Source organism: Venturia canescens, chromosome 11 (assembly GCF_019457755.1).
Source record: "Venturia canescens isolate UGA chromosome 11, ASM1945775v1, whole genome shotgun sequence".
Classification (NCBI taxonomy): Eukaryota; Metazoa; Arthropoda; class Insecta; order Hymenoptera; family Ichneumonidae; genus Venturia; species Venturia canescens.
Genome location: NC_057431.1, coordinates 4,852,697 through 4,875,655, shown reverse-complemented (window position 1 = coordinate 4,875,655; position 22,959 = coordinate 4,852,697). Strand labels below are relative to the sequence as shown.

Below are 22,959 nucleotides of genomic sequence, written 5' to 3'. Positions count from 1 at the left end.
GAAACCGCTACGAAATATAGTGATAAAATAAATAAACACAAATCATATAAAAAAGAAGAGGAAAGTGAACACTCGGCGAAATAGCAACGAGGATCAAACCGGCCGTTATTTACCTCCTGTTTTCATTCATCCCGAAGATTCATCACGACTCCGGTACTGAACGTTCAAATCACGTTTTTATTGAAATGATCTTAATTTTATGAACCTTTAATCGATTATTATGCAACACAATAATTCTCCGTTCAAATCGAAGGTGTTTAATCCGCTTTAGCTCTTTCGGCCTCGATGAAAAATCCGCCCCTTTTTTGTGCAACCTCCCTCAACATTGGGCCCAAGAAATCCGAATGAACGATCGTTTAATTATTCAAAACACGTTAGAGTTTGGAAATTCCTGAGGGTCTAATTAATTTACGAGAATTCGTCAACAAGCCTCTTGCATCCCCCTCGACGTTTCATAAAGCTCCTACCCCTAACCTCACCCCCCCCCTCCCCCCGCCCCTCCACACTCCTCGTGCTCCTCGCTCCACTTTCCCACTGAGAGTTCCAGTTCACAACGATTTTAACTAACATATATACCTTCGTAAAATACATATTCATGAAGAGATTTGATGTTTGCGACGAATCTGATTTGGGTCATAGCCATCAGATCCAGAACTCGGCGTTATTTCGACAAAAACGATTTTCCGTTAATGTAAATACGGATGTACAGATATATATCGGTGCGGGGCTGACACGGAAACGTGCTTTGTTCATTTTCATCGTGTTAAACTACGATAAACAAACGGTCCTGGGGCTCGCTCATCAACCGGTGCAATCCAATTTCAATTAATATTCATGAATTTTTCATCGACTCTTGAAATTTCGACTTTCGAGGCTGCTCGACCTCCCATTATCGAGGTCGATTGAGCTACTGCATTCTCGTCCGAACTGGCCAAAAAATTGGCCGGATTCTCTCCCCTTTCGAGGACCGCTTCCGGTCCCACGGGGCCCCCGAAATTTCGAGCCTGCGGAAAATTGAATCTATGGCTCCTCGTTAATTTGGATTTTTCCAAACGATTTTGCCCTCCAAAATTAACGGATTTTCACACAAATATTTGATTAGATCTTACGGCGTTGTTGTTTATTTATAAGGGAAATAAGCTGCGGATAAACGGGGAGTTATTGTGTCATAAATCAGAAATAATAAAAGCTTGTTGGACGGAGGAGATTTTATATCGCAAAATGTCTCCAGGAAAATCACTGCGGAGGGCGTTGACGAAAGATGAGGGTCCGTATATTCATGTTGATGGGGCTATATTGCGTTTGGCAAATCAAGAGGAACGAAGCGACCTCGACGACGTCGGCGTCCTCGGTCACAAAGGACGAGGGATCGGGGACGGAAAAGGAAAGGCTTTCCGGGAGGGAGAAGGATCACTTGTTTCCACCCCCTCTCGTCTCACCGTACGGTGGGACGCTCAAGGTAGGGATGAAAAATTAGGCGAGAGTAGAGACGAAAAAAAAGGAAAAGATGGAATTTGTTAATGAAATTTTCGTCGCGGATCGATCCGGAAGTGAAAATTCGCCATTTCCTTTCTCGGAATCCCCTTTTATCCCCGAATGATTTTGATCCTGTAAACTTTAGTAATCTCGTAATCTCAAAGGTGCCTTATTCTTATCGCCTCTTATTTTCCTCGTTCGGTACGGGTTACGGAGCTCTAACCGAGGAGGCCAAAGTCTAACGGGAAATGCGGGCCCCTGGCGCGCACGGATAAACAAATAACGAGGATCGTCCCATCCACAATCACTGGAATCTCATTTCGCTTCGGTTAATCGCGTAATTAACTTCTCCCTGCTGGTATAAACGAGGGAATAGATTCTCCCTATCGCTCCCACCACGCTAACTTCTTATTACGATCGATCGCCGCTGCGGCTACTCGCGAGGACGACGCACGATTTTTCCTTCGAGCGTTAACCCCGCAGGCCCCTTTGATCCTCCGCATTTCGCGTCCGTAATTCAGCTCAAATTCTTTCCTAATTATTTACTCAACCCGCGAGAATCGAGCTCGACTCGTTATTTATTAAGAGAAGCTTTAAAAAGTGAGCTCGATGTAAAAAAAGTTGGGGACTCGGTATTTACGGTGGCTCGTAACTTGCGGCTTCCTCTCGGCGGGCCAGAGGATCGGGAATAATGGCAAGTGCGGACGGACGATGAGGTCAGGCGAATGGTAAACTTTTCACGGGAGCTCCGGTCCACCGAAAGCTGAGATAGGAGCGTAATATCGTAGAGACTGCCTTGGGAAATGAATGGACCATGAGTCTTCGCATTCCAAAGATTGAAATATGAGAGAGGACGGGACAAGAAGCGCGCTCGCGCGGAGGAACTTGACTTCATGCTCCGTTGAAAGTTCCAGCGAAAGAGCAAAAACCCTAGCACGCTTTCCCGGAGATAGTTGAGCTCGATTCACGCATTTTCACCCAGTCCAATCTCCAATTTTATCCTCTTCGGCCTGTTTGACTTGCATCTTATTCGGTTCGGTTCTTTCTCAACTTTCGAGACCTGTTCGCCGCATTGAAATTATGAGAAATGCCGATGCGTTTTCGCCGCCGCTTTCCCGATTCTCAATTATTTTAGTGGCCCAACGATTTTATTTGATTTTCATTCCTCCGGAGTGACTTCGACCTCGGCGTCATTGGGAACGTTTTTTTCGAAGCTCTTGATGGGCATCAGCGTGCCGATCTCTCTGGCGAAAGGACGATCGATGAGCTTCGGCGTAAACTTCCAGTTCCAATTCCCGATTCCTCAAAACGCGACGTTTTTCACTCACTATTTTGACGCTGGGAGGGGCAGGGGCGTGAGAAGATGGAGAAGAATGACAGCGAACGTGACGAGCCTGCCTCGACCGAGGGACCGAGCAACCGGACCGGATGAAACAAGAGCGACGTTCTATCGATCGCTCGAACTGGCGATCGAAAGGTGAGAAAAACGTTGATTTCTTTCCGATCTCAATTCTTCTGGTACCTTCGATCAGAGCGAACAATTTCCAACAAAAAAGTCCTCGGCCATTTTCTCCTCCGATGCACCGTTCTCGAGTTATTAAACGTTTATCGAGAACCAATTACTCGCTGCGACGCGGCGCAGTGGGCGGGCCGAGAACGCGCCTCCCCATTGGTCGCTAGCGGACGATCGAATATCTCGGGAACGGCGCATCGCAGAGGAATATGGCAAAGGACTTTTTTCTTCAGAATTCAATGATCTTTCCGACCAGTGGACCCTCAACTCGATTTCCATTCTAAATCCATTAATACGTAACGTATTTATACGGATGTATAGGAATTTAGGTGTATATATTGGAATTTAATTGTGCCGGGTTGCCATTCTCGGGATCCCCGGCTCGTTAACACGCGCGACTACATTGAGCTTCTTCATTGTCACGTTTCTCGATATAAACGCCGTAGGAAATAAAAATTCCGTGAGATATTATGATTGTAATTGGACTATCGCGGCGATGGGGCAAGACGGGCGAGGGAGAGGGGGGAAGGAATAATCGCAACTTTCGAAGGGTCTCCGTCTCGGGTTCGTGAATTAATGAGGGCTTGGAAAGGGGTGAATTACGTTTCCCCATGGCTCGGGGTATCGGAATTTTTATCTGTCGTTCGTATCGTTCTTAAGGCGATCCGGTCAGTGATCGTTTGGCGAACAATAAATTTCCGTTCGCTGCTCCAATTTTTTTCTCTCCCCCCCTTCCATCTACAGTAATAAACGCCCAAAGTCCATTTTTCAAGAATTTCATTTTTGCTCTGTTCTCGACAGCTTTACAAAAGTAGTATTCCAACGTATGGAGTCTGGCGAAGCCGCTGGTGAGAAAGAGGCAGATTCCAATGTCATTTTATTTCGCAGATGGGGTGGCAACGGAAGGGAGTGTCTGATGAAAAGCATATGCGAAGTTGCGGAGACTCCGCTCAAGGATCAAGGCCTCGTGGGACAGTTATTCGATGTTATACTCACGTAAGCAGTCTCGCGATGCTTTTTTCCCCACCTCGGAGCATTACTTTTTCTCGGCATCTTATTTTTCCAACTCGACAGCCCGGAGCACCTTCCCGGAAGTGGTTTCAACACTCGGACCGACTACGACGATTATCTTCGAGCTTCGCTCACAGGAATGAATGGGAGCGATTGTTCCCTTAATTATCCCGCGTGTCCTGAGGGATTTGGATTATTGGACAGAGTCTCGACCCTCGACTATATATGACGAATTGTACCAGCACCGGTACCAGACGACATTCGCTATAATAAATAATAAAAATGGATTTTCCTTTTAAGGAGCCCTCCCAATCCATTGTTACATCGATTTGATTAATTATTAAGGAGTTTTAAGCGCTGCATTTTTTTCCCCAGTTTCCGCCTCTCTCGGACCGAATACTCATTTACTGTATCAATATTTCGATGACGATAATAGCAACAAAAAAAAAAAAAAAAAACAACACGGTACCTCACGAGGCATCGTTTTGTGTACACGTTAATTATTAAGGCACCGAGAACTGCTGACGCTGAATTACACAGCTGAGCCCCACGATGGAGTCATCGACCCCATTTTTATCTTGTATAATCCCAAACACTCGTCTACCTCCGGAAAAAAATCCTGCTCGATTATCGAGTGTTAATTTCGCAGGCACATAAACTCGTTCAAACAATTGAGACCGGAGGTAAACGGGAGAACGAGAAGGGCCTCATAAGTACGTTCATCAGTTATTTCGTAGCAGCCGAGGCGGTTCGGTCTTTTTATGGTCGAATCAAATTCTACGATAATTAATAACGAATATTAACGAACAATAATAATTATTAACAATATTAAGGTTCAATGTGAGTGATAAAAGTTTTTAAATTAATGTCCCTGGGGCCGAGGTGTCGGTCCTCGTATAGTAAAATCAAATTTAACCATCATTAAAAATAGTAATTATAAGAGTCCAACGTCGAGTGAAGGAAATGAAGGAATAAACGTCGCGCAGGAGCCGAGGCAGTTTGGTCTTTATACGGTAAAATAAAGTTTCACGACAATTAGAAATAATGACAATAATAGTTGAATGTCGAGTGATGAAAATACAGAAATAAATGTCAAACGTGTATAAAATAGAAACGATAATGATTCGCTGGAGTAAAAATATGTTGATTAAATGAAACGAAAGAGACGAATACGCCGTACAGGCTCGTAAAGGGAGTTTCTTAAACAATAAAATGTGTGGTAACCCAAGTAAAAATGAGAAGGAACACGGCCAGGAATGAGAATAAATGTAAAGGCGTTGTTGTTTTTGCTCGGGGTTGTTTGCGATGACGATTACAATTTGTCTGCAGGCCATTGTTCCATGTCCATATAGCCGGAGCGGAAATTCTCTCTCTCCCTGGTCGGCTTGTCTGGCGAAGCCCGAGCCTTTCTGGCAGCTCGGAACATCAGCGATTCTCAGCCCTGCCCATCCCCAGCCCCGGACACTTAGCACTCGACGCATACTCGCCTTGCGAACATTCTCGTATTCGTACCCCGAGAGCTCAAACCGCCTGGCGATTATGCAGCTTCTGTACCGAGCCGTTTTGTACATCGTCGCGGTCAGGCTGATCCTTCCAGTCGGGGCTGGCTTCCCACCGGCTCACTCCAGAGCCAAGAGGCTCGTTGCTTTCCCAAAGGGCAGCAATTTTTTCGTGAGTTATTCTACTTTTCATCGATTTTCAGACCTCGAGCAGCAGCCTCCTCCGCCCTGGAAATCCTCCGTCAACGCGATTCTGCTGTCGACCTTTAAGGGGACCGCTGCAACTCGGTCCCCGAAGTGCCGAGGGGTCCGGGCCACTCTCAAGGTCGTTTGAGGTCACTCACACGAGGAGGCACAACCTCCTCGTTACGTGGCAAAACGTCCCCGGTGCATGCGACGTTGAGAGCCGAATCCGAACCGTCGGAGCCGAGTTGTCGAGCTCCGCAATGACGCGTAACCTCGTTTGCCATCCCCGTGTCCTACGAGAGCCCGCACAGCTGGGGAATCTCACTGTACAGCTTCCCCAGCCTGTTACGAGGAGCACCGCCAACCTCGACACCGTTAAGGCGTCTCCTCTTCAATCCCTATTTGCATACGGAAGCCTCAGCCAGGACATGCCCCATGGACTCGTACCTCAACCCCACTGACTCTCCATCTCCGCGCATCTTTTTGTCACTTAAGCTTGTTGCGCTCGGTGCTAATCAAGCTCAGCAGAGTTTAGAACCGCGTCGAGGGGAAACTGTCGCTTTTAGACGCTCGCTTCTGCGACGCCGACTCACCGACGGCTGGCCAAATCCGAATGATGAAATCGAATGATCTTGACGAGACTCAAGTGGACGATTGAGTCGCCCATTGGACTCGTCTTGGGTATAAAGGGAAACGGGGCTGAACGGGGTGCCTCAAAAATGCGGAAATGTTTAAAAGTTTTTATCTTTTGCTAGAAATTAAAAAACAAGAAATTGAAATTTCTTCAAAATTTATTTTTTTTTTCACATATTCTTTTCAATTTTCGTTTATGCTGACATTTCGGCCTCTTGTACAATTATTTTATCTCTCCGTGCCCTTTTCACGCTTTCAGAAGGTTTGTTGAGCGAAGACCGAAGTAAAAAAACGAATTTCACTGATTTTTAAATTCGAATGATGAACATTTTTTATCTTTGGATTCTGAGCCTCAGAGTTTTTCATGAAAATTGCAAAAAAGTTCATTTCTTGGAAAAAGTATGTGAAAGTTGTGAAAAGTACAATATTTTCTCGGGTGGCTCGTTTCGTCTCGGGCGCCCCTCTACGAGATTGACAGGATTAGTGGGCCACCGCAGGGGATCCGGAGAGGGAGCCACCTCCGCGAAGCTGGTGCAGGGTAAAGAGCATTAACGAGCCGGAGGTTTGGTGCATTTGATGATATCCGGAATCGGGGATTCGCCTGATTCCTCGAACGTTTGGTCTCTGAGGAAGGACCTCGGAGAGAAAATCCTTCGCGGGTTGGCGAGACCTTCATCGCCGGGAATGAGCACGCTTGCCGTCCGAGGCTAAGTGAATAACGGGGACCTGAACGAGCCTCCTTAAAGTTCGATTTTCGCCGAATTTTCGCCTGCCCAATTTGACAGTCTCCGCGCGGCAGTTTGAAGCTCGGTTTCGCTGGACCGTAGAAATTGGAAAATGTCGAAATGCCGAAATTCTCGTTTCTCACATTCTCTCCCTGCCCACCACCCTTTTAAGGTGTTCCGTCAAAAATTTATTGGCCGAAAGATTCCTCGATTGGGCTCGTAACGTTTCGGCGATTTTCAATAATTTATTTTGTCTCTTCGGTCCCGATCGGATATTTATTTGGTATCGCTGCGGTCCTCGCGTATCGGCGGAGTCTCTATTCACACGTAACTCACAGCCGAGACGGGACGGGGACTCGGGGAAATTGAGAATCTCGTGTTCCGTGGTCGGAACTGGTGATACACACGTGCTCTGTTTTCCCATACACATTCATGCCCGTTTGTCGTTTCGCGTGTATAGCCGAGGTGGGATATAAATCGATGGAGGCTTTCGTGTATTTTCGGTGGGTAAGAAACAGTGGGAATGAGTCGAACGAGCACATGCACAGGCACGAGTTCTTCCAGGCCAAAGTTCCAGCTCGTTCTCACCCCTGCGATATCCATCATTTCCGTGGACGGGCACGTGGACTTTTGATGTCTTTCCCCCCGTCTCCGAGCCCCAGGTATCAACAGCGAGGAAAATAAAACTTCCGAAGCCAGGAGAATCAAAGTTTCCGCTTTCCTCGACTCCGAACAACCCTAAAATTCGTCATTCCTGTCCCCTTAAAAATGTCCAAAGTCCCTTTTCCTCTTGGACGCTCTCGCGGAGCAGGGAGTGTCCGAACAATCCTAAGAAGCATTCGGCCCCCCAAAAAACGTTTCCCAGCACCTTTTCCAGCCCTCGCATCTCGAGTCCTCCAGCTCGATTTCTCCTGGAAGATCCCATAGATAGGCAGGAAAGTAAGCGCAGAAAGAAAGGAAGCGAGCAGGGGGAAGGTTTTTCTGTGACAAATGGCTTGCCAGGTCCAGGCCGCGGTGGCAGCCACCACCCTGCTGTAGGGGTAGGTAAAGGCGTGGGCGCGCGCCCGCGCTCCAACGATCCCGGCAGTCAGAACCTCCCATATCTATATTCAAATGTCTATTCACATGTGTGCGGGGAGAAACAGTGGCGCGATGTATTCGCGACTCGATGCCCCTTAATATCAGTTTCGAGCCCGCAACATTCCTCTGGCACCGCCGCCCGCCCTCCGCGTTCCCCTTTTTCCGTTCTCACAGCTGTTCTATTTTGATACGACGACGCGGGGGGCCATTGCCGCGTGGAAAAATCCGCCAAGATGAAAGGAAAGATCGAGAGCGGGGGAACGTGCTTGCGAGCTTTCCTGTATCGCGACATATTTATTCGCGGGCTGCATTCCTCCCCCTCGATCCGCAACGTTCTCGCTGAAATAATATCCAAAACTCCGAGGGCTTTGGAACACTTTTTATTCGCAGCTAAACGTCAGACAACATTGGGGTGTAGCCAAAACTCTCTGTATTTCTTTCGCTCCTAAGAAATTGCCAGGCGATAGGGCGTCGACCGACCGGGAGATCGATACCATTCGGGCTTCTCAAATTGACCTTATCCCCGTCCTCTCACTCCCTCTGCCTTAAATATCACAAACGAACTTCTTCTTCGAAGCATCTCAGCGTCGCTCGATTTACGAGGATTTTCAAAAGGCTGAAAATCTACTCTTGGAAAACGGTTTAAAATAGTTTGAGATTTTCAAAATGCCTCAACAGGCTTTTCTTTTTTCAGAATTTTCAATGCGACCACTTTTTTCAAGAATTTCTTCACTTTCGATCTACCCCGCTTCTTGCCTCGGTCCTGCTGCCTTCGAACTTCGCTCTCGAGGCATTAAGCCGCCTCAATTAAGGTGTTTTCTCGACTTCCAGTACAGACTCAACTACAAAATAGCCTCGATACCAACCTCGACGATCTTCGCTCAAGCAACCGGCTTCAAAGTCACTTGGAAACTGCCCTCCGGTAGTATGGACAAACGGAAGCGCAGGAGCCTCGACGAAATCCACGAGGACGCGGAGCTCCTCTACGAGAGGTAACAAAGCAGTTTTAACCTCGTTGAGAAAAAAACGGAATTTTGTTTTCTTCGCGCGCTTACGAGCAACGAAGATAATCTCATGGCTGCGAGTCTACTCGAGGAACGACCATTTCTCTCCTTCCAGACACGGCTTCGATGGCGAGGCGTGTTTGGCAAAAAATATTTGTCAGGCGCTCCATTACGTTCGAGGGAAGGAAGGAGTGATGGCGAAAGTGCTGAAGCTCCTGACCCAGTAAGCGCACCGAAAAAGAACTTTCTTTTTGAATACTTTTTTTGTTTTTTTATCAAATTTGAAAATCCTTTCCTTCGTCAACGATAGTTTTTCTCAACTCGTTTTCCTGCTTGAGGAAAATTCATCGGAACGGAAGTTAATAAAAAAATCGTCGTTGATGAAGAATTTTTTGAAATTTCATTGCACGATTATTCGCAGGAAAACGAGCGACGATGGGACGAGGTTCGATGAGATCGCTTGCCAGCGGCACTCCTCTCGCTGTCCTCTGGAGCTCGTCGGCGTCAACGACTTGCTCGAGACCTCAGATTAGTTGCTTTTAAAGGGCGTACCGATGGAAATGTTGTAAAATAAAAAATGGCGAAGAAAAACTCTCGTTTTGTGAATTCAACGATTTTCCAGAGTCTCCGGGGAATTCTCATTCGTATTCTGCTCTCTGCAAGGGGCTCTGAAAAAATCTTACGTCATCGCATCTTCGCGGAGAAACCTCTCGAGCCATTTGCCCGAGTATTCTGGACGCACGATTTTCCTTCAGAATTATTTCAGAACAAACATAACGGCTCGAGGAGCGAGGGGGAAAAAAGTACTACGGAGTTGTATCAACGAATTATCGGGCCTCTTATTTTCCGAGCAAACTATTTTTCGTCCTCCCGCGTGTGTCACGGCTGCCGCGCGAGAGCGTCCTTCGTTTCGCTCTTCACAGTCCTCTCGTCCGACCTCCAACATGTTTCGAACTCAAACACCGATTTCTTTGTTTGTCATTTGAATCAATAAGCTCGAAAAAGCTGCTTTTTTGAGGGACGTAAAAATAGGAAATAAAAAACCATGAAAAGCTCCGCTGGATTGACCATTTTGCTGCTCTTTTTTCACGCTCATTTGAACCAGGCGAACGAGAGCTCGGGAGAGCTGCACTTTGGTAATGAAACCGAATTTTCGAACAGCAGAGTCTTGTCGAGACGGAAAAGGTACTTGATTTTTCCTGAGGGAAGCAACGTCCAGGTAAACTCAATTTCGTCTCTTTTTTTAATCTCGAAAACAAACAAATTTACTGTAATTTTTGATAATTTTCAAAATATAAACGAATTCGGAGGCACTAAATTGCCTATTGAACATTTTCATCGTCCCAAAAAATTTGTTTTTATTCACTTTTTGTTAAATTTTTATTTTTAGTGCGTTTATTGTCTCACGATCGGTGCATACGCGAAACCAGGGGAATTAGTGGTCGGCCTGACTGCAGCACTGGCCTGGGAGCTGCCGAGCAAGTTTGAGAAAAAGTTATCAAATTTGTTGCACCGTCGGAGTCGGAGTGTGATTTATCCGAAAATCGAAGCGTTCCTGCAGTCGTAAGTAGCCCAAAGTGCCTGGAATAAAATATAACTTTTTTCGAAATTTTCTATCGCCCTTAAAAAAAAAATGGTGAAAATTTGATGAATTATGCCAAAAAAATGCGATTTTTATCCCCATGAAAAAATCCAAGATTTTTTGAACCCTTGACGAAAAAGAACCGAGTAAAATCCCGTGACCTCGTTGACCTAACGAACTTGGGACTGTGCAGGCACTCAAATCCGCCCTGCGGCTTCCGTCGTCTTGTAAAACTTGCCGAATAGCTCGAATAATTGAAGACGAATTGTTGACTCGCCGTTAATTTGGCCCGATAATAGATTTAAATTGCATTTAGACGCCATATTGGAATACAAGTTGTAAGCTTGCTTTCGTCGAGGTCGTAGGGGGGCTGGGGTGGGGGTTCGGAGCGAAGGGAGAATTCCGACGATGTTTGCGGCTCCAACTAACACTGGCTATACTAAATTAAGACTTTAATTAAAACTTTGGCCCCCTTGACACATCGTGCCGCCACGCACACTTTGACGTTTCACACGCCCTGTCGAAATGCCTGTTTTCATACAAGGGCGGGTCTTGATGGGAGATCCTGCGTAATGAGAGCGCTCTGCGAAGCAGGCCAAAGGGATTCGACCGCAATTGCAAGTGGCACATTCGTCCAAGAGCTGCTGCACGCTATTTTCAGGTGAGTCGAGCCTTTATATCGGGAGGCTCTTTTCCTCACTTTCGTGTCTTTTTCAGAGCTCTAAAAGCAAAATTTTGCAGCATTTGCTGAAGTCCGGACTGCCAAATGACGGCAATTCGAATAAATTTCGTCGGTTTTTTAACGGTTTCATAGCAAAAACGATTTTGTTGGGTGGATTTTAACGAGGCTTTTTTCAGCCTCCGAAACGACGGAACAAAGTTCGAGGTCGCTGGTCACGAGGAGTACGATCGTGCCCACCAGCAGCACCAAGACTGCTCTCGTCTCTATCCGACTTGCCAGCACTCGATTTACGACTTAGACTTTTGACGGGAGCACGGAAACACAAAAATAAAAAAAAAAAAAAAAAAAAAACACTGAGCAAGAGTTACAAAAAACGAGGAAATGAACCCAACGAGATATTTCCACTTGCTTGGAACCTGATCGAGGCAAATGTACTGCCAGATCTGAAGCTACGACTGTGCACAAAAAAGGAGAAGACCAGGAGAGATAGAGAGAGATAAAAATAAGAAAAAAACAAGCCTGCAGTGAACCTTCCAAACGCTATCAAAGGCCTCTGATCGAAAAATCGCTGCAAAACCTGCACTTTTACTGACCTGCCCTACTTTTTTTTTCTGGCATTTTGCCTCGTCCCTATCGTCTGTATTTTAAACAAAAATGTTGGAATAAATTAATGCAAAACGATTAAATAAACAAAGTTAATTAATCCTCCTCACCTTCCAATAGTCGAGTGAACATTTTTAAAATAAAAATATCATTAAAAATCTCGAAAAAACGAATTTCAAGAGTGAGAGCGAAGTCAAGAGTTAACAGCTAGTCAAATATGAGAATGCATTCGTGTAGGTGAGAGCGAGTGAGTCGTTTAGCACTTGAGGGAAATCCGAAGAGAGCGAGATTTTCTTCAGTCTGTAGCTTCCAACGAGCCGACGAGTTTGCTCGAGAATCACAGTCCTCCGATACTAAGGAAGAATTTCTGAACATAAAAACGTTATGGCTAATGAAAAAGTGGTTGCTGTTATCGCTTACATGGTTTTTTTACACTTGGATTTTGCCATGAGCTCGGTACACTTTTCTAACGAGACTTTTGGTCATCGGAAGGGACGAGAGATCGAGGATTCGAAACGGTATCTCGTGTTTCCTCAGGGCAGCAACGTTCAGGTTGGTTTCGTCGATTATTTTCAATTTTTTGACGAAATTTTAAGGGAGAATATCAGTGTGGCAGGCTGGAAAATGAGGCATTTTTTGGGATTTCTTTTTTTAAAAGGCCTCGATCAATTTATTTGAAATTTTGTGTATTAATTGTTGAAGTAACGAAGTATACGGGGAAATTTTATTTTTTATATTTAAAACGTTTTATTAAGCAGAGGAGCGAAATGAAAAATTGAAAAAGATCATTAAATTATAATAGTATAACTATCGCAGCATCGTAGGAAATTTGAAAATTTTGATCAGAAAAAAGTGGCGGTCGTTTTAAAAAAAATTCGAATTTTACACAAAAATTTTGCACTGAATTTTTAATAAAAAAATATAGTGAACAATTTAAAAAAAAAACTCTACGATGCGACGGTAGCGATAAGTTTCCCGAAGAGAATCCTTTTTGAATGAAGTCGATTGGACAAAATTTGACAGAGTTCTGCTGTCAACCAGGTCAAAAAGCATGCTTTCGAGAAAAACGCGTTCCGAAAGGATACAATTGAATGATGTAATTTAAATATTAAAATAAGACAAGTTCTCACCGATTAGTCTGCTATCCTTGGACCTTAAAGAAGCTCTATCGCTCTTTTTTTCACACTTCCCCCTTAACACTTATCGTTTTGGACGAATGAGTTTAAAAGTTTCTCACAAACTCAAGTATTCTTCGTTGTTTTGAAATATTTTTTGACGACGTGCTAATTGAGAGAGGATTTTTTGAGTCGATCGTCATTCAGTGTTTTCTTTTTCAATTGATAGTTAATTTACTGCTTGACGATCGGCACTTACACGAAGCCTGCAACATTTTTCACGATGGGTGTTACCGCGGGTCTGGCGTGGGAATTGCCGCACACGAATACAGTGCCGTACAGAAAACCAGCTGAAGTTTATCATCGAAGAAGCAGAAGAGAGCTTTACCGCAAAGTGGAGCTAATGTTGAGCACGTAAGTCTACCAGTTAAGCTCTGTGCATCCTTCTCCTTCACGCCTCGAGAGAGTCCCCGCTGAATGAAAACATTTTTATCCTTTGCCGCTTCACGGCACAAGGAGAACGAAGATGTGTAAAGATTACCAAATGGATGGAAGAAAAATAGCTGTCTCTAAAGAATCGGAATGCAACGAGCTATTTCAGTCTGACGTTACACCCTCGAGGAAAAGGTTATTTCTGTGGAAGATTAATTGCACGTTGCTAGGAAACCGAATGGAGCTCTGCACAGATCTGCCAATTTAGGAAAGAAAAGTCTTCAGAATTTTTTCTCTCCGATGCCCAGGAGCTGAAATATCAATTGTTTTGTCCCAGCCAATGGGACACGTGGGCGGGGACTCTTTGGCTCCGCCCATTCTGGCGATCCGACTTCGGGCATTGGCTCTTGCACTTTTTCCTCTCTATTTCAGCAACTATTGATCGTAGCGAAAAACTTGCGAGGACTTTTCAGTCGAGAATTTCATCATCTTTCCACTCCGTAATCCTCGATTCTTCATTTTTTGATTTCTGATCTACTTACCTGTCATTGAGTCTGTCTGTCACTATTTGGTTGCAGACGTGGAAAAGACGGCAAAGCCTGCGTCCTCAAGGCACTCTGTCAAGCAGGGAAACGTGGCACGAACGAAACTGCCAAAGGAACTTTTATGCAGGAAATTCTACATTCGATTTTCACGTAATTAGACTATCAGCCGATTTAAGGTAGTTCATGCACGAAACGATTTTCTTAGGAAACTCTTGAAATTTACACAGGGTTTAAATTGGTAGTCGGTGGCTCACGCGCATATCAAATTTTAAGGGGTTCGTCTTGTACACAATAACGAAGAAGTATACAATGAAGGTTTGGGAAAAAAATCGAGACAATTATCTTACTAGGGAGTAAAAATCGATCCTATTTAGACACCCATAAAATACGATCCTTCGAACATGATCTACCTTAACAAACACTTCGAATCGTCAACGTAATAAAATGAATTCGATAAAAAAATATTTCAAACATTTTTTCTTTACAGCTTGCCCCACGGACATTACGACCAGGATCCTATGACCGAATACGAAAAGTCCTATCAAGTAACAGCCGAAGATGATTGTGAAAAAAAATATCCAAGCTGTCCGAATATTTTTGAATAAATTTGTGAAATTTCAACTTTTCTTCGTCCTTTCTCACTATACAAATGCTTTCAAGTGCTTACAACTGTATCAACGTGACGCACCTCACGTGTCTTGTTTTTGGTCTTATAAGTGGTTCTCTGTTCCCACTTGACGCCTCTTGATAACTCTTACTTCAAATAAACCTCTCGAGTTGTACGATTCACGAAAGAGGAACATGCTCGATCTCATTTTTCGAAGATGCTTCTGCCTTCAGTCAGCTTTTTTCGGTTTCACTGGATAGTTCTTTGATTTCCACACCAAAGTTTATTTACGTAGTCATCAAATTTCTCGATTCTCAATATTTATTTGAATAATTATTTAAAAAAAGTTGCACTTACGAAATTTCGTGATGAGGAACATGACTTTTGCTATCATTTTCGCGCTCGTGGGAACCTTGACGTTCCTCGGGCAGTCAACGGTCAGCAAAAAAAATGTGGGCAACGAAAATTCGGTGGAATCGAACAGAAGACTGTCGAGGAAAAAGAGACACTTGGCTTTCCCCACCGGGACTAATTTCGTGGTGAGTGTCTCCGAGGAAAAATAATCGTTGAAAAAATGTGAAAAAAATGGTAATCGATTGACCAATTTATGGAAAAGATGACTCGATTAATAATCGTTTGTTTAGACGACGATAACTCTGCTGAAAGCGATCCAAGTGAACGAGCCAAAGAACTGGAACCTCGATCTCGAGTTCGACATGATTTGGCCAATTCCCAATGGAGAAAAGCTCTTGAAAAAAGCTTCGAAACGTACGAACATTTATCATCATATTCGACGTCACAAAAGGGATCTTTATTCGAAAATTGAGCTGGCGTTATCCAGGTCAGTATTTGCCTCCTTTTTTTCATTCTTTTCAAATTCGAATGGCATAATCGATTAATTGCTTCCCAGCCAGGGTTTGCCTGGGAAGGAATGTCTCTTGAGAACGATCTGCGAGGCGAACATTTACTTGAGTTCTCCGGGTGTCTCGTTCCTCGAAGACGTCTTGCGAGTCGTTCTAAGGTCTCACAATTTTATTAACCATTATCTCAAAGTTCGAGTGCTGGAAAAATCATTTCAAAACTATTTTCCAGCCACGAAGACCGAGCAGCCGAGTTGGACTCGTACGACCTCGCGTATCGCAAGAGCGGCGACTGTCACATCGAGTACCCTTGCCCATTTTCGATTCTAGAATTCCTGCTGAACAGCAACGCTGATTTTCTCGTTTAAGAATCAAACGACGAATAAAATCCCTGGACTAGCTCGTTTTTCCTGTCGTTCGAATTCGCTCCATTTCGAATTGAAAAAAGAATTTGAAAATTCATTCACCGAGTGAAAAGCTAAAATTGAGATACCAACATTTATTCAAATAATTAAAAAAAAATTTGAAAAGTCAAACTTCGAATCGTCCGGCTCGAAGGTGATCGATTCTGGAAATACTGGAAAGACAAAGCTGGTTTTAATGTCGTGATAGAAAATTAGGTCGTGGATAGGTGAGGTCACGAGTGTCCTGAGGGATTCACGGTTAACCAACAGTGGAAGACAATGGGAGCAGCAGTTACAAACGTGTGGCCGTTCCATCCCCTCGTCGCCGTGGCGCGCGTATACATAATGCAAAGATATTTGCAGTTGGACAACTTTCAGCGCTGCTTTTCGACTGTTTGGACAAAAACGAGATTCCGCAATCAATAACTCCGAGGTTTTGTCAAACTTCGTTCCAAAGACTGTCGCAATGAATGTTTCAATAAATCAAAAACTATTTCGCTTGGAAATTCTCTGATTAATTGATCCTTAGAAATTTGCTGTGGGCTCGGAAGGATGTTTCAAAATTTCTGTTCCCAAAATCTCGAGAATCGTTTGAAAAAGGTGAAATACTCAGTTTGTTTTTCCCTCGGACATAATAATTCGAGTAATTCGTGCTAAAAGGTTAAGGTCTTTGGTAACGATTATACAAACGCATGGTTGAGTCGAGAGTCGGAATATGGCGTAATAACAACGTTCAATTAGTACGAGGAGTGCGTCGAACTTGTGCTAATTAGTTGGTAAAGTGAGGAGCGAGAGAGAAAAGAGCCGTTAAGCGGTGTTAATAGTCCGGACAATAGAATTCTGTGAATTTGCGTTGGAGCCCCCGCCCGTTGTCGGAGAGGCCGAAGGTGCTCTCCGAGTTTTCTCGGCGGTCAGTTCCGCGGGTTTCTCGTTGCCGAAGTGGGAGCGAGAGTGCTCGAAGAGAAAAATTTTCTCCAGAAGTTGAGTCAAGTCCGAGAGGTACGTGAACGGAAAAAACGGAAAACAGCGGAGAGATTGAGAAGGAAGAAAAATGAATCGAGTGGTACGAATTCCAAAGAAAGACGAATTGTTGAAGGAAAAACTTGGCGATTGTATTCCGCGCAGCGTCCGCGGTTATAATTCGCTTCGTGCATATTCATCGCGTGAAAAAACTTCATATTTCTGTTATTTTATTCGCTTTTTCGCGTCCATCCGTTCTCGAGTGAAGCCTCCAAATTTTTTTCCTTGCACCCCCGTTCCATTCAGCTTTTGGCATTGCTCTTTGCGGCGAGTGCGCCTGCGAGTGTGAGGCACAGAGCGCGTGTTGACAAACCTTATTAAACGCGATCCGTACCACGGTTAAACGTGAGCCGCGGAGATCTCGGGACAATTTATTCGGAAATATGATATTTAAAAACGTCCCGTGTAGAAGGAAAGTTGTAGGGAAGAGTCTCGCGGATATAGGGATGCTAAATAATCGCTGCGCAGTCTCCCGTCTTCCGGAGCTTTATCTTCGTTCCGACCTATTGGCGCGACTAGGGAGCATGTTCAGGCAAAATATTGTTGGGATTCCATCACTTTTTATTCTTCTTTTAGTACATGCATACTTTTTTAATAACTGTACTGTTTTGTATTCGAGTCTAGAGCGCTTGTGACAGATGGTCGAGGTGTAATTGTACGAACGTTGAATGGGGAATGCAAAATAGAAATGTTTTACTTTCGGGGATCGTACGGTTAGAGGGATTCACTCCGCTGAAGGGGAGAAAGAGAAAATCGCATCTTTGGGGAGGGGGGGGGGGGGGCACCCCCCCAGTGCCCCATCCCCCAACCCCCCAGGCCCCACAACAGCTTTAAAGTTCTACAATGGCCTTCTGTGGCCCTCGCGTTAGTTCGACTCCGAATCAGGGGGAGTTCCCTCATGCCCCACGGTTTCCTGCAATCCTTCCTGCGGGGGGAGTGCCCCCCCCCCCCCCCCCCCCGGGGGGGGGGTCCTCCAATCATTCGGGGGCACTCGCCCCATGCCCATTAAAACTTGTTTGTCTTCCGATCTCTCGTTGTAGCTCACAAAATCTCCCGTGTCCCGTAAATCCTTCAACTTTGGGGAGCGGGGCGCGGCGGGGTGGGGGTGGGGTGCCCCCCCCCCAGGAATCAACCCACGCCCCGGATAGATTGCTCCACACTTAGACAGCTCGCACGTATAAATTCCTTCTGGAGTGTCATTCACGTACGAATAAAGTAACAATTTCCCGTTTCCTAAAGAGCTTATCGAAGTGAGTTACGAGATACTTGAAATGTTGTTCACGAGGCTCCTTGTGCTAGGTAAAGCCAGTGCGCTGGATGAGGATCGATCTTACGTCTGCCGCAGGAAGTTTCATCTACGCTGACGCGACAACGGGGCTCGACGTGTGTATATAAGATAGAAAATCGAATGAGAAGGAAGCAAAAGTAGACGGAATGAGAAAGTGGAAGAAGAATGAAGACGAGGCGCGATGAAACTACTCTTTCCTCTCTCATTTTCTAACTCTCTCCCCTCCCCCCCCCCCCCCCCCACCCGGCCTCGGGCTGTGCTTACAATGGGCCCTATAAATTTCTATCTCGTTTCGCTTCTCACGGATCCGTTCACTCGTATATAACTCTCGTACAACAATCATCCTCACGATACGTGAACCGAGTTACGATGAAAACGACAAATGGAACTTTTATTAAAAGTCTCGTGCTCGGCTTCGACCCTCTTCTCGGTGCGACCTTGAAAATAATTTCGAGTTTTGTGTTTCCTCCATGGAGTAATGAAAATTTATCGAGACAATTGAACCCCCTCGCATCCCCTGATTGATCTCTTCAAGATCAATCCAACTTTTTGTCTCAAGGTCACTCGTCGAGCATCGAGTTTCAGCTCGACGACGCATCGATGGTCGAGAGCGCACTGGTGAATTTTGGAAAAATAAAACCTCCGGATTCCAGCCCGCCCTTAAATAGACCTTTGAAAGTTTTCATCCCTTGAAATCAGCCAGGCACAACCACTCTCTGCAGTACACTTTCGTTCAAGGATATATCTATGGGACTCGCGTGCGACCACAAAAGGTAAGCATCGGATCAAAAGTCTTAGCAAGATTGGCCAAGATGCTGTCAACACAAGAGGAAAACCTCTCAGTCAACGTCCTCGCGAGGAGACCGCACGAAATACGAGGAGAGAAGAGACTCGAAAATCCTATTTGACACGTCACTCACGAGCCTTCGCGTGGCCAATGGAACGAGAAGGTTTCGCTCTTCTGTGAGACCAACGAAAAAATGTTTCGAGAATTTTTCAGGGCTGCCTCGAACCGTCGCTTCTCTCGTCCCTTTCCTATAATTGTGGAATAATCCCACATGCAAAAGTTTTGTAATAATTTATAATTTAATTGTAATTTATGTTGGCAGATCGAGAGAGAAAAATGAGCTTTTTCCAACGATCCATCGTGGTGTTGTTCGTGTGCATTCTCCCAGCATTTTTAGTCGACGGTGATGGAAGAGAGCGAAGTCTATCTCGAAAAAAACGTTACGTAGTTTTCCCAGAGGGTTCCAGTTTTTCCGTGAGTTAAAAATCTCTCACGTTTCACCGAGAGGTGCAACCGGAAGTGGCTGATTTTTGTCACCGGTAAAAATCGATATTTTTCCTCGCTCAAGATCGCCCTGTGCATGACCGTGCACACTCTGACACCGGACAACATATTCACCGAAGGCCTTAACTGGGGGATCTCCTACGATCTTCCGAACGAGAGCAAACCGGAACTCGAGCCCTTTCTCGAGCTGAGGAAGGACAAACCGCACAAATACCAGTATCTCGAGAGCAAAAATCAGCTGGTCAATCCGCCAGGTTGGAAGCACGATGCGAAATGGACTCGAGCGGAGATTCACGGGCCGAAGCTCAAGAAAAAGTACCACAAGGCCGGTTACGATTACTTGAAGAGGCGACACCGCAGGGACCTTTACAGCAAGCTCGAAATCATCATGAACGCGTGAGTCGAATATTCGAATATATTTCATTCTGGCAAACAGATTCGAACGTATTTTTCCACCCCTTCGATCGTCGATGAACCAGCCAAAAGATTGATTTCCATACGACGTTTCAATTGCTCTAACTGTCCAATAACAAGCGGCGGGGTAGTTTTAACTCTTGTTCCCAAGCAAAAAGGGTAAAAAGTGGAAGGGAGCAGAAGGAGTGGACAGAAGGAAAAAGGATGGATAAAAAATAGACTGGACAGTATTGACCACAGCCACGTGTACCTCCACACCCGCCCGCTCAGCCGCTCTCCCTCTCAGTCTCGCCCTCATAACCCTCTTATTCGAAATAACGAGAAAGCCGAGAGGGATGGAAAAAAAAAATAGAAATTGGTTTCATCGGAGTGATTGAATTTGTCATGCACGAGTCAGATGGAAAATTCTGGTGACGGAGAGACTGCTCGAGAGATGAATACAGATTTTTTTTTTTCGAAAACCCTTCAACTGACGGAGCCGAAAAAAATTCGATCACCTTCCGTGGCTTCCGTTCATCCAGATTATTTCACAAATATTTTCCCCCCCTCGCCGTTTTTTCTATCGGAGCCAGTAAAATTTGGAGAAAAATCGAACAATTATTTCTTCCTGGCGACCGGCTGAAATTCGTAACGTTCACCGAAGCTGCATAAAACAAATATTGGGTCGTGTCCAAAGGGCCGAGGCTCGGAGGCCAACCGGTTCGTCATCCAGCTTTTTTCACTGCCAGCAAATTGCGGAGTTTCATTTTTCAGAAATTCTGAAAAAGAGACATTTTCGTTCGGTTCGGAGGGCTGGAAGAAATGGGCGATTCGAAAAAGCTGAAAATCCAGGGAGCGAGCATTCCGAACGGAATCCTCCGTGCGCCTCGCCCGCGAAATATCCATCTACATGCAATTCGCTTATTCGAGGAGAGTCTGAGCATTTTTGCCCATTCTCTCTCCTGTATATCGCTCTCGCGTGGAAAACAATGAAATAGAATTTGAGTGGGGAATGGGCTCGGAGTCTGAGAGATGGTAGACCGGTGAAAGGATCAATAGCGCGCTCTCTTGTGCTCTGTTGCTAGTAACTTGAAGTTCTGACCAGCGAAACGAGGCTGTATACAGCTAGAATCCGAGCTGGAATCCGGTAGCTGAACTGGACGTTGCTTCCAGAGCATTTCGAAGGGAAACAATGAAAGATGAATAAGCTGCCGTGGAGTTTTCCTTCGCGATATTTCCTCCAGTCGATTTTCAACCGCACGAAAGATCGCGGATCGTTGCCAATGTATTTTTATTGAAATGAGAATTTTGTTGAATTTTTTCTAACAGCGTGAGTTCGCCCGACGAAATAAACTTGATTAGAGGGAGCTCATCAAGAGGTACTCAATGAAAACGATCTCAATATTCCAGGATGAATTTCGACGGTCGTAGTTGCGTGTTAAGGGCACTTTGCGAGGCCTCGCAACGACTCATGCCCAAAGGGAGGAGCCTGGTGGAGGAAATGATGCGAATAGCGTTCACGTAAGTTGTGCTTCTCGTAAAGATAAACTGCAGGGGCTCGAAGCCTGGTGCGAAGGACGATGTTGAGTACCGGTAGTTTGATCGCGAGCTAAAAATCCATACGGCGGAGCCTAACAACTCTGCTTAACGTTCGAACGCGAAGGGATTGAGGGAGGATAAAGTTGGAGGCTTCGGGGCGCCCGAGGCACGCGATACTCCTGGGAAAGGGGCAACAAAAATGAGAAAACCGGAAGGGGGATAAAGAATTGTCGATATTCGTGGAGCGTGCACTGAGCCGTTAACAAATCGCTGCAGTTTCCCCAAGACTTTAGTTATTTAAGGAGCAAAGCAATGGCGAGAGGGAATAAGGACTGCGGGAGTGCTCATTGGAAATCGATTGTGCAAAACAACCCTCCGGGAATTGGAAATAATCACGCGGATTTTCACCGATCAGCTTTTTAGCTCAGTTTCGTTGGATTGAAAATTTGATATGCAGAGGTTCGCGGGGCGAGCTCGATCTCGTCGGGCGGGAAGATGAGCCGCGTCAGATTGCGGGATATTTTCAGTGCACTCGATTCATTGCGGTAGTTCGAAATTCCGAAGTCATTCAAACTCAAATCGTCGTTCGAGTTGATCCAAAAATGAAGCTCGGTCTTCCACCCACATTTTCCAAGCTCCGGATCAAAGAAACCCGGGCGCGCTGGTCCTTAATTTTTGGAAGCGTCAATGACGCGGGTGAGAAAGGTCAGGGATTATCACGCGGGATTGCCGGTCAGCGGGAGGGCTTGGGAAAATTGGATTTATGAACGGTTTGGGGATATCCGATTAGGGGATGGGAAATTTGAGAAATTCGATTAATAGTATCTGGTGCGGGTCGTTGCAGGTTACCATTGACGAGAGTGCTTTCGTACGAGCCGGAGGAGCATCGTACGTACGCAAACGCCCATACAGCTGGCTACGAGGGTCGAGACTGTGCCGCCATGTTTGCCAGTTGCAGTTTTTCCCTCATTGACATGGCCCTCGGGAAATACAGCGTGCCCGAACAGAAATACAAGCCTTCGTACTTTCCGAGAAATCCTGTTGATGCTTCACAAGGGGAACATCCAAACGTTGGAAGCCTCGAGGCCACGTCGGAAACTTCAGCGATCGTACGGTACAACATGAAGTAGATGGAGCTTTGATGTCAACTAAGGTCAGCGTTGTGACACGCTGTGGCGAAGCGAAATATAAATTTTAGTGCAAGCCGAGCCCAGAGTCCTTTATTTCCGAAGAATCGCGACGATTTTTTCCGAGCTACTTATACCGCAGGCCCGCTGTACTCGCTTGCGAGAGACGCTCGCCCCGCTCGCCACCTGGCGGCTCCTCGGAGAAGCTCGAACAAAAATTTTGCTGGAAATCTGTGAGGGATGTGAGCCTCGTAAAAACCTTCTTCCCACTCGTATTTCTGGCTTCCGACGCGAAAATACGACGGCTCAAGATGCTGGTGCTGAGTGAGATCCCTCGTATCTTC

The 22,959-nt window shown here is 45.5% G+C and overlaps 5 protein-coding genes across 6 annotated transcripts; all 5 read left to right on the top strand.

The window, feature by feature from the left end:
• Window positions 1-98: 98 nt before the first annotated feature.
• LOC122418389 (uncharacterized) lies at window positions 99-4,229 on the top strand. Its single transcript, XM_043432559.1, has 5 exons — window positions 99-153; window positions 1,232-1,459; window positions 2,691-2,953; window positions 3,878-3,985; window positions 4,064-4,229. Exons 2-5 carry the CDS (start codon window positions 1,262-1,264, stop codon window positions 4,227-4,229), a joined length of 735 nt encoding a protein of 244 aa, XP_043288494.1. The 5' UTR covers window positions 99-153; window positions 1,232-1,261.
• Window positions 4,230-4,518: 289 nt separating this feature from the next.
• LOC122418460 (uncharacterized) lies at window positions 4,519-9,685 on the top strand. 2 transcript variants are annotated; one of them, XM_043432692.1, is made up of 4 exons: window positions 4,519-4,840; window positions 8,955-9,115; window positions 9,243-9,350; window positions 9,549-9,685. In XM_043432692.1, the coding sequence occupies exons 2-4, from the start codon at window positions 9,051-9,053 to the stop codon at window positions 9,658-9,660; spliced, it is 285 nt and encodes a 94-aa protein (XP_043288627.1). In that variant the 5' UTR covers window positions 4,519-4,840; window positions 8,955-9,050; the 3' UTR covers window positions 9,661-9,685. The 2 variants fall into 2 exon arrangements, with proteins under 2 accessions (XP_043288627.1, XP_043288625.1); XM_043432690.1 differs by having other exon boundaries at window positions 4,519-5,013; window positions 8,818-9,115.
• Window positions 9,686-10,172: 487 nt separating this feature from the next.
• On the top strand, window positions 10,173-12,015 carry LOC122418388 (uncharacterized). The gene is made up of 4 exons (XM_043432558.1): window positions 10,173-10,346; window positions 10,518-10,690; window positions 11,254-11,370; window positions 11,568-12,015. The coding sequence occupies exons 1-4, from the start codon at window positions 10,173-10,175 to the stop codon at window positions 11,695-11,697; spliced, it is 594 nt and encodes a 197-aa protein (XP_043288493.1). The 3' UTR covers window positions 11,698-12,015.
• A 296-nt stretch (window positions 12,016-12,311) lies between these two features.
• Window positions 12,312-22,618, top strand: LOC122418387 (uncharacterized). The gene is made up of 12 exons (XM_043432557.1): window positions 12,312-12,546; window positions 13,339-13,523; window positions 14,120-14,236; window positions 14,574-14,679; window positions 15,125-15,232; window positions 15,338-15,534; window positions 15,604-15,714; window positions 16,898-16,956; window positions 19,375-19,526; window positions 19,621-19,952; window positions 21,360-21,470; window positions 22,333-22,618. The coding sequence occupies exons 1-12, from the start codon at window positions 12,379-12,381 to the stop codon at window positions 22,616-22,618; spliced, it is 1,932 nt and encodes a 643-aa protein (XP_043288492.1). The 5' UTR covers window positions 12,312-12,378.
• LOC122418458 (uncharacterized) lies at window positions 15,047-16,352 on the top strand. The gene is made up of 4 exons (XM_043432687.1): window positions 15,047-15,232; window positions 15,338-15,534; window positions 15,604-15,714; window positions 15,786-16,352. Exons 1-4 carry the CDS (start codon window positions 15,062-15,064, stop codon window positions 15,919-15,921), a joined length of 615 nt encoding a protein of 204 aa, XP_043288622.1. The 5' UTR covers window positions 15,047-15,061; the 3' UTR covers window positions 15,922-16,352.
• Window positions 22,619-22,959: the final 341 nt, after the last annotated feature.

What these genes read in the sequence shown, in the direction of transcription:
- LOC122418389 (XM_043432559.1), top strand. Translation starts at nt 1,262, where the DNA reads ATGAGGGTCCGTATATTCATGTTGATGGGGCTATATTGCGTTTGGCAA. An exon ending in CGTACGGTGGGACGCTCAAG is followed by an intron (nt 1,460 to 2,690) that starts GTAGGGATGAAA and finishes TTTTTTTCGAAG; the next exon opens with CTCTTGATGGGCATCAGCGT. An exon ending in TTATTCGATGTTATACTCAC is followed by an intron (nt 3,986 to 4,063) that starts GTAAGCAGTCTC and finishes CCAACTCGACAG; the next exon opens with CCCGGAGCACCTTCCCGGAA.
- LOC122418460 (XM_043432690.1), top strand. Translation starts at nt 8,826, where the DNA reads ATGCGACCACTTTTTTCAAGAATTTCTTCACTTTCGATCTACCCCGCT. An exon ending in GCGGAGCTCCTCTACGAGAG is followed by an intron (nt 9,116 to 9,242) that starts GTAACAAAGCAG and finishes CTCTCCTTCCAG; the next exon opens with ACACGGCTTCGATGGCGAGG. An exon ending in GTGCTGAAGCTCCTGACCCA is followed by an intron (nt 9,351 to 9,548) that starts GTAAGCGCACCG and finishes GATTATTCGCAG; the next exon opens with GAAAACGAGCGACGATGGGA.
- LOC122418388 (XM_043432558.1), top strand. Translation starts at nt 10,173, where the DNA reads ATGAAAAGCTCCGCTGGATTGACCATTTTGCTGCTCTTTTTTCACGCT. An exon ending in CTGAGGGAAGCAACGTCCAG is followed by an intron (nt 10,347 to 10,517) that starts GTAAACTCAATT and finishes TTTTATTTTTAG; the next exon opens with TGCGTTTATTGTCTCACGAT. An exon ending in CTGCTGCACGCTATTTTCAG is followed by an intron (nt 11,371 to 11,567) that starts GTGAGTCGAGCC and finishes GGCTTTTTTCAG; the next exon opens with CCTCCGAAACGACGGAACAA.
- LOC122418387 (XM_043432557.1), top strand. Translation starts at nt 12,379, where the DNA reads ATGGCTAATGAAAAAGTGGTTGCTGTTATCGCTTACATGGTTTTTTTA. An exon ending in CCACCGGGACTAATTTCGTG is followed by an intron (nt 15,233 to 15,337) that starts GTGAGTGTCTCC and finishes TCGTTTGTTTAG; the next exon opens with ACGACGATAACTCTGCTGAA. An exon ending in AGTTGAGTCAAGTCCGAGAG is followed by an intron (nt 16,957 to 19,374) that starts GTACGTGAACGG and finishes TTATGTTGGCAG; the next exon opens with ATCGAGAGAGAAAAATGAGC.
- LOC122418458 (XM_043432687.1), top strand. Translation starts at nt 15,062, where the DNA reads ATGAGGAACATGACTTTTGCTATCATTTTCGCGCTCGTGGGAACCTTG. An exon ending in CCACCGGGACTAATTTCGTG is followed by an intron (nt 15,233 to 15,337) that starts GTGAGTGTCTCC and finishes TCGTTTGTTTAG; the next exon opens with ACGACGATAACTCTGCTGAA. An exon ending in GTCTTGCGAGTCGTTCTAAG is followed by an intron (nt 15,715 to 15,785) that starts GTCTCACAATTT and finishes ACTATTTTCCAG; the next exon opens with CCACGAAGACCGAGCAGCCG.